This window comes from Sciurus carolinensis, chromosome 10 (assembly GCF_902686445.1).
Source record: "Sciurus carolinensis chromosome 10, mSciCar1.2, whole genome shotgun sequence".
Lineage (NCBI taxonomy): Eukaryota > Metazoa > Chordata > Mammalia > Rodentia > Sciuridae > Sciurus > Sciurus carolinensis.
The window spans coordinates 77088709-77103560 of NC_062222.1; the positions used below are offsets into that span (position 1 = coordinate 77088709).

Here is a 14852-nt window from a genome sequence, read left to right on the forward strand (position 1 = left end):
CCATCTCAATCAAAGGCCAAGCACTGCCTTTATGTGTACAGGAGCTAATTTAAAAGACCACAAATGTATTAGAAAGACTGCTAGATCAAAATCATAAGACCCAAGTTCTACTCTCTACAACCAACATTAACAGTGTGACTTGGTTTCATATCTTACTTTACACCTTTCCACAGTTAATGAAGGAACTAAAATTGAAAAATCACTACAATTATGGGAGGTTTGATGAAGTCCTAGCATTTTAAAAGAAAGACTATTAATCTAATAATCTCAATTTCAGTTAATATATTTAGGTTATTTTCTGAAGGATGTTGAGATGTCCTACACTTAATTCAGGTCTGGTACACCGCCCACCTCCCACCATTCCCATTGTCTTACAAAGAGCAAAAACAAAAACAGAATTGACCTCACACTAACCATAATGGTCTCCCACAATTTTTAAAAATACCCGTAGCATTTACTAAAAAAAACGGCCACTACTCTAATGGCAAGAACAAAACTGAATCTTTAATCTCCAAATAGGAGCTTCTCCTGCTAAAAATTTATGGGACATTATATAACATCCAACTTTGAACACTGAGGATTCATATACCTCTAATGAGCTCACTTACAGCACTCCCTTTGGATACACAAAGTATCATAACAATAACATATTTTAAAAAATAAAACCACTTGCACCATTTTATTGTTTCTAAGAAAAACAATAAAATCCATAATACCTCCTTAAATGGATTAGAAATTAAAATGACTATCAATTTGAGTTGATATTCTTAAAGAGTTTCTCCTTTGAAGTATATACACAATATTTTCGAAAAAGATGAAAAAATAATAAACATTTAGCCATCCAGTTCACTATTCACTTAGGATTTGAACTGGGTTGGTTGAATGAATTAACCAAACTATCAAGCTAATAAGACTAAAGATGTAGTTTAATTCCAATTTCAGTCTATCAGCTTTACCACACAAACTTTTTAAGATATTCACATTACTGTACACACAAATTTGTTACTGATCACAGAAGCATAGCATCAAGTCTTTGCACAGTTGAGCATACACACACCCTACTTCTGAAAAAAAATAACTCAAAGCATGTGTTCTACTGATTATGAGTCAGTAGCATAAGATTTTTTTTCTGTACAAAGAATAGACCATTAATATTCAGTAGAAGAGATTCTGTGATACAGGCCAGAGAATGAAAAAGTGGGTCACAGTCAGTAACACATAATCCTACTTCCTAGAAAAATAGTCCTGAGAAGATTCAGTTAAGTAAAATATTTCACTATTTTAGTTCAAATATCTTAATGATTCCAGAATGAATAGTAAAATCGACACTATAACTACTGACAATCTTACTCTCAAGAAAATATTTAGTATGTAAAATCTCCACCCAGCTCTAACAATGATTCTACCACCAAAAATTAAGGAAAATAAGTAATGACAGCATTTAGGCAAAGGAAGTGGTGTGTTGGAACCCTTTTTTCCAGGGAACCAACAAAGGAATAAAAGAACATCAAGGTGATAACTAGCTATTAACAATACTGAAATGACTTGATTTACTACCCTCTAACTTTTCTGACATGCTTACACATTTCCTAATCTAAAAGCAAACTCAATGCCTCTCTACCTATAAAATAAGTAGCTCCATATCACACAGACCAGTTAGAGGGGACCCCAAAATTAACTGTCACTTGTTTTCTTCCCTCAAACTCTATTTTTTTTAAATAAAGATATACATTCTTTTTTTTTTTTTTTTAGTTGTAGATGGATACAATACCTTTATTTTATTTATATGTGGTGCTGAGGATCGAACCCAGTACTTCACACATACCAGGCAAGTGCTCTACCACTGAGCCACAACCCCAGCCCCTTCCCTCAAATTCTTAGAGATGAATTCATGTTCTTCATAATCCATCATTCTTTTAGACACTCATCATTCCATAAACCTTGGCACTGCCACTCAACAGAAAGCCATATGCAGCTGAACATTCCCAAAACAGTTTCTTATGATCAGTTATCCAAAGCAACATTTTAGATCTACTCAGTTCCTCTCTATCCTACAGAAGTGACTTTCTTTAGTGAAGTAATAATATAGCTCAAGGGAACTCAAGCAAGCACATTTTAAGAGCTATACCTAATAAGAAGCACAATGCAGTACCTATGAAACAAAGATAACACATATAATCATAACAAATAAAATAGGCTAGAAATCCAAAATTAAGTCTGGTGCTATATTTTTCATCCATTGTACTACTGTACCAAATTATCAAATATGTCCTTATTTTAGTTTCCATAAAAGAACAATCTAGGGTTGGAGGTATACCACTGGTAGAGTATGTACTAAAGCATGTGTGAGGCCTTGGGTTCAATCCCTAGCACCACAAAATACATAAACACACACACACTCACACAGGCCAAATATCAACTCCTACACATCAACTGGACAGTTGGGATACGTCAAATGTAGTTGCTATTCAAATTGTTTTACAGTAATATTTAACAGGCCCTCTGACTGCTTTTTAATTCCAAGACTTAATCTCTTAGTAATGTACTGAATACCTACCATGAGTAATAGCACTGCAAGAGATAATAGATGATTACAAACCAGATCTTAAAGGGATTAAATTTTGCATTTTATTGGAATAAAAACAAAGTTGTATAAGATACCAGTTATGAGGAACAGCTGCTACAAATGTCATCAAAGGAAGGTATTATTAAAACTCACTTGGTAGCAAAAAGGGTTTCACGGACAGATAAAGACTGCAAAAAAGTAACTTATTTTAAATGTATCCTCCAAGACCCAATTTCAATAGAGTGGACCCAAATTCAATGGAGAATTTGTCTCCATTCTAGACAAATGTAACAACATAAGCCAAAAAATTAAGAATGGGAAAAAGTCTTAGTTTTTAAAAAGACACAAATTGGGTGACATGTAGACAATAAATTTATTTCTCACAGTTCTGGAAGCTAGGAAATCCAAAATCAAGAAGCTGACAGATTCAGTGCTAGTGAAGCCCACTTCCTCATAGACCTCTTCTCACTGTAATTTCATATGGTAGAAGGGGTAAAAGGTCTATGGGATTCTTAAATTCCGTTCATGAGGATTCAGGCTCTCTTGATCTAATCTCCTCCCAAAGGCCCTGCTTCCTAATACTAACACCACAGGGGTTAGGATTTCAACATGCAAATGGCGGTCTGGAGTATCACAAATATTCACATCATAAGCAGAAAGTATGAGAGAAACACAGGAATTACCAAGTATAAGTGCAATAATATACATATGGAATGAAAATGATATTAAAGTTAAGAGTTTGGGGGTTGGAATAACACTGCAGAAAGTCTTGAATCCCAGTGTCATGTCATAGAGACATGAGAAGATGTCCATTTCAGAAAGAATAAATTAGAAGGAATAGAAAAACTGGTTTGGCAAGGAAAGACGCTGAAAGCACAGTCTGAATGTTAATGCAATTCTCTAAGAGAGATATATTAAGGACCCAAATGAGGGTTGACAGCACTGTAAACAAAGAGTGCCAAAACCTTCACACATTTCATGGGTAAAAACTTCCTATCCATAAACTCACTCCAAGAAAGTACTGTCATAACTCTTCTTCATAAATTCTTTTCAAATAAAACTTGAAAAACAAATTTTCTTTTATTTCCTGATATCCTCCAAAATATGTATATTACAAATAAGTGATTCGGAGAACACAAAGTATTAAGATAGAATAAGTAATTTAGGTAGCATAACTTCTGAAACTAAATCATACTCTGAAATGCCACACAATTTTATGTAAGTTATTATTCCTTGATTTCAAAGAGTACCACAGCAACTTTGGAGAAAATGTTTTCCCAATGATTACGGAATAATTTTATATTATAACAATAAAAAACAAACTGTTAATCCATTGTGAACTCAAATGTATGATGATCGAATATCATTTTTTCATATGGTCTTAATTCTAAAATGGTTCATTGCTATTCCTCCCTATCCCATACTTCTCTCTTATCAAAAGGAGCAATAAAAAGTAGTTATAAAGTAGGTCAAGGTGGCTGATAATGTTAAACCTTCTATATCATTACACCTTCCAGCAAAGTGAGGGTGTTTAAAATGTCCAAATATGATTGTGGATTTGTCTTTCTTGTTTTATTAATTTTTACTTCATGTATTTTGGAATTTTGTTATTAGGGACACACACATTTAAGATTGTTATACTTTCTTGAAGAAGTTACCCTATAATGATTATGAAATGTTCCCCTTTAACTCTGAAAATATGTTTTCTTGAAATTTATTTTATATTAATCGCTGTACTTCAGATTTCTCTTGCTTACTTTCCCCATCTTTCGTTTTTAACTTATTGGTGTATTGATATTTAAAGTGTAATATACGTATAGACCATATAGTTACTGCTTTCTTTTTACACATGTTGAACAATTATCCCTTTTAATTATACATCTAGTTCATTTATATTTAAATTAATTATTGATATTGTTGGGAGGAAAAAAGAATACCTGACATGAAGGTCAGTGGAAAACTGGGTAAATGATAGGTTTGATGATGGAATATTTCTGGATAACAGTTTGAATAGTCCTGCTGTCAGGCTCCGAGAAAAGACTGTTGGTTGGAACACCTCTGTTGCAATTGTTCATTCCCTCATTTATCATATGGTACACAGTAATAGATTTATTTTACTGTTTGTTAAAACTTTTTATTTTGCAAATAAAAATCTGTCATCATAAAAAAAAGTAGTTATATAGACAGAATCATAGAACACTAAAATGGAAAAATGTGTTACAAATTCATCTTTAACCACTTTTTTTTTCTTGAAGAAACGAGTCAAAATATCACAATGCAAGTTAAGAGCAGAACAGGGACTAGGAGTTGCCCTGACTCCAAGTTTTGCCTTTTTGTTCCCCAGATAGGTGCTTCCAAGAAGGCACTGTTTCAAAGATAATAAAAAATGTTAAAATGGGCAAACCAGTAATAACAATCATTTTATATTTTAAAATAATATGCATTACAAAATGCCTCTCTAAAGACCATACCCCACTATATTCCTAATGCTACTGGAATTCAAGACTAGATAGGATAAAGCAAAAATTCCAAAAACAAAGTGTCTGTGGAAAAGTTCCTACATTTCTAGAGTCTTTGAAACTGTTAGCAGACATGTGCTGACCGATTTCATTCATAAAGATGACACAGAGAATTTCCAAATTAGCTAAGTACCCAATGGTTTAAAAGAGCTGTCAATAAACACTCACATTCCCAAATCAGCCCCCCTTAAAATAGAGGTCTTCCATATAGGTAAATGGTTCATCAGAAGCATAGAAAATATAATGAAAAAATAAACAACCTTAATCCTTTGGAGATAAAAATTTATGTCCAGACCACTAAATAAAAGCATGGCAACTTTGAAATCACTATTCAGGACTCTTAATTTTATAATTCCAACTTGAGGTTTTAATCATTTGGATAATAACTACCAAATGTGCTGTGATACATTCATACACACATACATACACATATGTAGGTAGATTAGATAGAAAGAGACTGCCTCAAATTTTGACCCAAAAAAGTGGGAAATGGAAGAAAATCCAAATAATATACAAGCTTAATTAAGAACATAATAGAAGATCCAGAATTAATCCTACCTTTGGCATGTTCCCCAATATTATCATCAAGGACCTTTTCTATTATTCCGTCCTACAGGCTCCTAGATGAAAGATACTAATAAATTCATTAATAAATGAATAATTCATTTTCATTATTTTTAAAATACACATAAGCTTCTCAATCTGCTTAGTCTGAGAATGTCAATATTAACGACAGGTGACTACAGCTAAAAATAAATTTGATATAATGAAATCTAGTACCTTTATTGGAAATAAATACATAATTTCCACTAAGTTTTTTGAAATGCTGAAAATTAGACAAATTGCTTCAGTGTTAGTGTTTGTCCTTGAATAAAACTGCCAACTCTAGAAAAAATACCTCAGTGGACAATCAAAAATTACATTCTAGGAGTTAATCTTACAATGATAATATAAACAACCCAAAAGGAAAGCTAGTGGTAATAATATTCTATGTAATGCCCTTTGCTGCAAATCACTTTCATTTCCTTGTGACAGCATATGCTGCTATGAATGTCTCAATTACATATAGGTGATCAATACCTGAAAATTATATGTAATTAAATATTAAAATTTATCTAATTAAAAGTTTTAGATTTTATACCAACATAAATGTGGTATGTATTCAGATAAATGTGATACCTAATCTAAAAGCAAATTACTACAATTTCAGAACCAGATTTCACTGAAAGTTTATAACCAAATCTTAATCTACAGTTCACCTGTATTTACTGAGAGATTTGAAAAGCACTCTTAGGTATTGTCACACATTTCCTTCTTTATCTTTCATAACATATGTTTCAGAGGAGGAGATAATGTATCCTAAGAGTTTAATCAAAAACAAAAAATTTCTATGTACCACATAGCAGGAACTAAGGAAGGAGTAATATGGAATCAAACCATGGTTCTGCCCTCAAAAAGCTCTCCATCCAGAAAGTCTGTCAGAAGTCAATGACAGAATGTAAAACATGTGATAATACTTGCCTTTTTTTCACTCAGTTACCTCTGTAGAAAAAGAAAAATATACTGTCAATTGACTAAGATAACAAGTGGACGTTCAAGTTATTCCTTTTGATGATTGGTTTTTTGTTGTCTGTTTTGGTTTTGGGGGTTTGTTTCCTTTGTTTTTCTTACAACTGTTGTGTGTGCATGTGTTCCCAGGGAGAGACCCAGGGTCTCATATAAATGAGGTAAGTGCTCTACCACTGAGGTACGCCCCACCCCCTTTTATTTTAAGACAGGTTCTAAAAGTTGCCAAGGTTGCCCTTGAATTTGAAATCCACCTACCTCAGCCTCCCAAATAGCTGGTATTTACTGGCATATGCCATCATGCCCCACACCACTTATTCTTTCTTCACTGTTTAAAGGAAGCAACTGAAATGATACTCTGTCTTGATTGTTGTTTGGCTTCACCAAAATTGAAAATTCAGGTCCCCTGGGCCTAAGTATAAGACCTTCGATGATTCAATAAACAGCCCTCCATCGATACTTTTCAATTTGCAAATTAGGTCTTAAATTCCATTAAAGAACACTATATGATAATTTTAAAAATCAAACATTATTTCCTTGGAGAGTATTTGATTAACCATATATATAGCAAGACAATTTGTAAATACAATTAAAACAGAATCTTGCTAGCCACAAAAAGTTTATCTACTAAGGGAGGTGAGAAACAATAATTAACCATCTTCATGTTTCTAAGTGCTTACATAATTGCATCTCAAGACAAAAGATTAAATGTGATAAGAGGGGAAAAGGTAAATAACTACAAGTGTCCACAGGAAGAAGGAAGTAATCACAACCAGTAGTTAGGGAGCAAGAATTACAAAGGCAGAAACAGATAGGCAAATATGACTAAGTCATGGAATAACAGGAAGTGGAGCACACTGAGCACAGTATTCACCTAGCAAACAACCAGAGGTAAGATTTAAGATAGAAGCGAACATGGGTAACTGTGAATGCCAGACCAAAAAATGTGACCCAGTAAGATGACTTCTCAGCAATACAACTGTTCACTCCCTTCACTTCTTGAAATAGTCTTAGTTTCTACGCATCAGATCCTCATACCTCTCTGGTAGCTCTTTCTTAGGTCTTCTATTCTAAATCAGTAGTTTTCAAGGTGTGATTCTGGGACCAGAAGCATCAACATCATTGAGGAAGCTGGCAAAAATGCAAATGCTGGGCTTTACCTAGACAAAATCAAACTTTAGAAGTCAGGCTCAGCATTCTGGGTTTTATCAGATCCTCCAAACAATTCCATAAATACTAAAGGTTGAGATCAATGATCTATAGGAGTTCTTCAGTGAGCACTTTCTCATTTTAACTGTCTCCCTACATCCATCCTCTCCCTGGGCTTTAAATAACAGCCAAATGCTCACTAATTGAAGTGTCTCTCTCTCTAAACCCAGTCTTCGCTGCACAGCTTCATCCCCTATACTCAAGTTCCCATTTGACATTTCTTTCCAGATGTCTCAAACATGGACTACTAGTCTCCCAACACCAACCCCACCACCAAATCTGTTCATTACCTATCTCAGCAAATGGTACCTCCATCCAAGAACTACATAAGCACACCCCTGTACAATCCACCTCCGGCATTTCATCCCCATCTCAACCACTTTCCATCTAGCAATCAGTATGATCATATGAAAATATACACTGCATGTCACTGCCCCACTTTAAATTCTTCAATATCTTCCCATTGCATTTTAGGTAAAACCTAAACTGGAATGGCATACAAAGCCCCCAACTCTGGTCATCTCTTCAACATCTTGGGTCTCTCTTCCTCTTGATTCACTCATTACAGTCCACAGCTCTAAGTATATTTCAGTTCCTGAAACTCTTCTTCACATAATGTTTTTCTTTTCCTGATAAGCTCCAAACCACCCTTACCTTCACATCTCAATACTTTATCTAACTCTTCTCATCTTTCAGGTTTCTGCTAAAATGTTGAAAAAGCTTTTCTTGATTTCCTAAACTGAATGAATTGTTCTCCCATAAACCCTGATTTCTCTTCAAGCTTAACTACATTAACTAGATGATTTTTATTTGCTTGGTTTTAACATTTGTCTTCCACACTAGATTGTAAGATTCATAAGACCAGAAAAATAATTGTACTATATAAGTAGCACCCAGCAGTGCCTGGTGCACCTAAGAACTTAATAAAGAGTTGTGGAGTAGTAACAGTTGTGATATTTCTGTAAAATCCTTCCCTCTGTTCTCTCTTGGGAGCATTAACTTAGAGATTACTTAGTAGCCACAGATGATTTTCGCCAATAAGATATCATACTTAAATCTACCATTTTCCTCTGATTTCTATAGCAAAATCAGATGTTATTTTTTATTACCTTCCTGTAAAATTAATGAGAAATGGTTAATACTTTGAGCCTATATTCACTCATTCGAAGCAGTTAACTGAGTTTTAGAGAAGTCTATAGTAAATCCCTGGCTCCAATTACTGACAAAACCAATAACCCCCATGCCTACATCAGTTAAGTCCTACCTTCCTCACCATATCCACAGTACCATTCCTATCTAGCCCTGATAACCTCATTATTAGATTATCTCAACCAATTATCATTGGTCTCTCGGTCCTGACATTTCCTTTTATTCAAGTCCATTTGTGCCAAGAACATTTAAAAAACGTATTCTACACAAAAACTGACTCCTTTCCATTATCAACAAGGTCTTCTTATAGTGATGCACATGAACAAGAAGCCAATCCTACATATTAATAAAAACTTGAAGGTTATTTTCCATTATATGTGCTTGAAAATTTGACACTATTTCAAGCTAAAAGTGACATACAACTCTAATTCATTTCTAAAGGCCAAAGTTGGGTTTGCTTAAAATAGATTCCTGAAACTAAACCATGAAAATGCCTATAATATCAGTCTTCTAAACTCTGAGTAGGAACCAAAAGATAAAAAGGGACAAATTTCAATTGGTCACAGTGGCACACATCTGTAATCCCAGCAGTTTGAGAAGCTGAGGAAGGAGGATCAAGAGTTCAAAGCAAGCCTCAGCAACTTAGCAAGGTCCTAAACAATTCAGTGAGACCCTGTCTCTAAATAAAATACAGAATAGGGCTGAGGATGTGGCTCAGTGGTCGAGTGCCCCTGAGTAAAATTCCGGGTACCAAAAAAAAAAAAAAAAAGTGCAAGTTTCAGTATATTCAAATATACAGTATATATGCTTGTCTAGAAACACAATATGATAGAAAGTATATATTTCAGAGAGAAAACTACTCCAACAATTTAGTTATAACAAAATAAGCATTTTAGGGAAAATATGCTTTTTAAAATTACATATACAATGTATACGTGCATACACATATGTATAACAATAGTTACACCTCATTTTTGGGGATTCCATATTTGCAAATTCCCCTACATGATAAAATTTGTTTTAATCCCCCAAACCATTATTCACAGCACTTTTGTGGTCTTTTGCAGAAATGTGCACAATGGTAAAAAAGTGGAGTCCTTATAGTGATATTCCTTATAGAGAAAATACATGTTAAATCACCTTCATTAAAGCATGAATTACAGCACTACTGGCAATGATTTCGATATTAATGAATCAATAATAAATATTAAATAAGATGTCTTTAAACAGAAACTCACATAAAGCAAGGTTTTATATTGATCAGTTGATAACAATGTTGTGAACAAAAGCTTACCAGAACATAATCCTGTTATTTGCCCTAGAAGTAATGATTCACTATTAACTAACTCAGTGTTCCTAGTAACTTCTGGAATGCAACTAATTTATATATATATAATACACACACACACACATATATAAATATATATATATATATATATATATATATATATATATATAAAATACACACAGAGACCAAGAGATTTACTGAAAAGACACTGCAAAGGTCCTTCTGAATAAGCTTCCTATGTTTGCAGTGGCATAACAACACATCAGGGCATGGCACCTACTATGTCCTAGTCCTGTTTAAACAACATAGATCCGAAGCAAAAAATGTAAAATCTACCAAGTTTGTTTTTGGTCTGTCTTAATTGCTACTACTTTTTCCATTCAGTGGTGTATTTCTCTGCTATCCAGGCACTCTAAATTCTAATACTTTTTTGCAAGCACTTGGCCCAATTGACAGGTAAACCAGTCAACGACTTATTAATCATGCTTAAATGTGAACCAGACTTATATTTAAATATCTAACTTGTGGCCTTACTTGTTTGGAATAGAGAGGAGATATTAAGGATGTGAAATAAGAACAAACCCATCCAGATCAAGAGTAAACTGAGTATAGATAATTTCAGTTGAATGTGCTAGAGAGATAAGAAATGCACAAGGGAAAAAAAAGGCTAAGCCATGGCTCTCTTCTAGGGAAGAATAAAAGCCTGGTCCCAGGAGCTGAGGTGTGAGCTGGGGCAGTTCCTCTTCCAAAAGCGTTTCTTTAACCCTAGCTTCCCTCTAGCACTCGATTACTCATTTTCAAAAAAAAGATAAATTTATAACAAGTCAGTGGAGCATTCTTAACAATGACATGAGGGCTTGAAAAGGTTTTTTTGTTTTTTATGGGTAAATGAAACTCTTGAAAGGCATTTTTGTTTTCATTTCTCAAAACTACATGTTAATTAAAAACGGGACAGGATATGCTTAGAGCAGTGATAAAAGTTACAAACACAAATTTTATGTATGAAACGTCAATACTTTCTTTGTCCTAAATAAAAGAACTGTCTGGGATTTAGTGAGGAAGTGACTGTAACAATACTCAAGCTACATTTCAGTTAAATACTAAAACAACTCAAAGACAGAAATATGGCTTTTAGTTCATAGCCATGTGTTCTTAAACTTACAACCCAACCTAAACCAACACCTGAAATTCATGTGTAATAAAGAGCTAGGAAATTTTACAGCATAGTAAATCTATCAAAACCAATCACCATATACTCATTCTTTGGAGAAGATAAGCATACTCCTCCTACCACCTCTCCAAGATTCAGTTAGGCTTATCATTCTAAGCAATGACTTACAAAATAATGACATCCACTCCTGAATAATTCCTGATTTCTTTCTTTTCAGAATATTTTATAGACAAAAATCTTCAGTGTTTTCTCTTGCACTAATATACTTTTGTTTATGGCATATCAAAAAATAGAAGTGAAATCTCAGTCTGTTTTCAAAGTACATCAAGGTCTAACTCTGTAAGTCTCCCAGAACCAAAACTACTCTTCAGATTTTTCTCTTAACCTTAGAACTTAATAGGGTGATTTTACTGACAGAAATTACTTCTTATTAATTTTTAAGCATTTATTTTGTAGTATCATTTTGCAATTAAAAGTTCAAGGTCAACAAAGCATGCAATAAAAAAGAGAAAGTATTTTCTACAAGTCAATTATACCAGAAATACAAAACTAGATTTCTTTTTTAAAACATGGAGTAAACTTTTTCTGTAACTAGACTTCTACCTTTGTCCTAACTAGTTGGTTCACCATAAAACTTCACAAGTGAAAGTTAACCTACCAAAAAGTCATACTGGGAGGGCATGAAAAGTACCTTGCCCGATGGAGAAGATTCTAAGGAACAAAGATAAACAGGCTTCAAGTTTACCTGCTCTCCAAAGCCACCTCTTAACTAAATTGGGACAAAGTGTCAAAGGACACGAAAGACTAAATAGACCCGATAGATGATTGATTGATTGACTGATTGATTGATTGATTGATATTCAACTGATGACAGAGCAGAAGCAAAACCCAGGCTCAACCAGCCGCTGCAGGGTCCTGTGCCCAGCGTTGCGGGAGGAAGCTCGGATGAAGAGGCCAAAGCGTGACACCCGCCTGAGCCACAGCTGGCAAAGTAAAAGCCTTACTCCTGCTCGATCTGACCCTCTAATGAGTCAGTGGCCCAATCATGCCACCACATCACTTGCTAGGACGTCTTCTATTTATTTCCTCACGTCAAGAACAAAAAATGATTTAAACTAGTAATGAAAGAACGGCGCCCTAATCAGAGCTGCCAGCGGCTTTTCTCGCCTTTCTTAAGAACGAAAGCCCGAGCTACTCTCCAGGAGCCCTCTTGGCCCAGCAGATTGAGGCATAACAGGAAAGAAGAGTGGGTCGAGAGGGTGAGGACCCGGAGAAGCTCCGCCACGCCCCAGCCCTCCCTCACCTGCCTGCCCGAGCCTTCCCGGGCGCCCGTACCTTCGGCCAGGGACTCCTCCAGGGTGACCTGGTAGCGGCCGACTGAGAACACCCGGACCCCCACAGACGAGCCGCCTGAGCCGCATCCGGCCCCGGCCGCCCCGCCACCCGCTGCTCCGCCGCCGCCGCTGCCCTCCGACTTGGGCATCCGAGAGAACTTCTTCATGGTCCCGCCGGCGCGCTGGAGGGCACGGGGAGCGCGCAAGGGCGAGCGAGAGGGCGAGTCCCCGGGCCGGCGCGCGCCGGGCGTCCGCGAGGGGTCGCCGCCCTTCGCCCGTCCGAGAGTCCGAACGTACTGCGGGCCGCCAAGCCTCACATTCCGCGCGCCGCGAGCGCACAGCTCCGGCCCGCCGCCCGCTCCACCGCTCCGCTGCAGCTGCCCGGCTCCCGCAGAGGGCGGTGGGGAGGGCGGGGACAGGGCGGGGCACAGGGGGGCGGGCCCGAGCACGGGGGCGAGGACGACGCCTCCGCGAGCGCCCGGGGCACCCCCGCGCCTCACTAAGCGCCGGAGCGCGAGCCCGGGAGGAGGTAGAGAGGGAGGGAGGGACAGGGAAGGGGCGGGGCGGCTGGCTGCTCGGGGCAGTGGGCTGGACCGCTCGGCTGCACACCCTCAGGACCGCAGCCCGCCGTGCTGCCGCCGCCCAGCCCGACCCGTCCCGCCCCGCCCGCCACTCGCGGCCGTTGGTGGCACAGCGCTGCTGCCAACCGCTCACAGAGCCCTGGCGCCCCGCGCAGGCGCGCTACCGCGCCACCGGAAGTGACGGTTCCGGCTCTTGTCACGTGGAGGAGGAACCGGGGACGTGATTGTGGGGGTTGGGGGTGAGAGTGAAGTCCGGGGTCCGGGTTTCGGGTCGCTCCGGGAGGGTTTGGGCCTGGTCTGTGGGTTTGGGCAGTGAGATGGCCCAGGGACTGGTTCCCGCGCTGGCCTGCAATGGGGCTGTCAACTCAGCCGGTCGTCGCTGTGTCATTCTTAGGGTCCTAAAAATGTGACCAACAACTTTACCCCCTCCAAGGAACTTCTTGCTTCATTTCTTAAGTCAGTTTTTAAGACCTTCCACCCTGAGAAGCTTCTTCCGCTCGCCCATCCTGAGCGTGGGAGGTGAGCGCATCGGGAAACGAGAAATGAATTCCAGTAACGCAACTTCTGAAGCCGCGGTGTCATCGGATTGTAGCGGAGGCTTGCACTAGGAAGCTTTTTGTATTTTATAAACTTCTTAGAACTACTTTTAAAATCTCATTTTGTGCTGTGCAACAACTGTGTGGGGTATTCAAAACAAATATTAAGGCCGCTTTAGAGACCATTTATCACCTTTGGCTGAGAGAGCTTAACGGAGTCGCCCAAGGTCACCCTTGTGGTAGCTGGGACCATCCGTTCGTTCACTCTTAAGTTCCATGCTTCTGGCCATTCTGAAAATGTAGTTAAGGGTCAGACCAGTTAAGGGTTGAAGACCGGCAGATTTAGGACTTTCAAAGCAAAAGCAGTTATTGGTGTCCCCTCACCCCTTAAAAAGTTTTACTTATTAAAAAAAAAAAAAAAAGTTGTATCAATTTAATAACCTATCAGTTTAATAACTTCCCTGCAGGTTAAGGCAGGCAAAATGAAAATGGGTGATAGAAAGACATTGGCAGTGGTAAGGAATGGCAAATTGTAGAGCACGTGTAACTCCAGCCTACTTTTCCGCATAGGAAACAGGCCACGGTAGCCAGAGTTTGTAATTTCTTCAGAGAAGCCAAAAATCAGGAATTTTTTTTCTGATGTGGCATTTCCCAAATTTTAAAAAATAGACCAAATAAATTATGTCTGACCGACTTTAGTATGCACTTATAAAAGTAGATGAATATGATTGTTTTCCCATTTCTTAGTCCAACTTGGTAGTGAGCTACAGGCAGAAACGTAGGAAAATGTGTTCAGACAAAAGACTTGGAACTTAAAAATCCTTCATTCTTTCTTCCTCTCTGCTATTTGAAGAGAAGCTATTTCTGCCAACACTAAAGCAATGCTCCAGATTTAGGCATTTCTGCTGCCTAACCCACTAAACTAAAATTCTT

At 37.7% G+C, this 14852-nt stretch overlaps 1 protein-coding gene across 2 annotated transcripts in view; it reads right to left on the reverse strand.

Moving 5' to 3' along the window:
* The window catches only part of Bmp2k (BMP2 inducible kinase), a 143681-nt gene extending 130186 nt beyond the window's left edge, over nt 1–13495 (reverse strand). The window contains exon 1 of one of the 2 annotated variants that reach the window (XM_047567040.1): nt 12804–13495. In XM_047567040.1, the coding sequence (XP_047422996.1) occupies nt 12804–12969 (166 nt within the window). In that variant the 5' untranslated portion in view covers nt 12970–13495. The remainder of the gene's footprint in view (nt 1–12803) is intronic. The other variant, XM_047567039.1, reaches the window with a different exon arrangement.
* Nucleotides 13496–14852: the final 1357 nt, after the last annotated feature.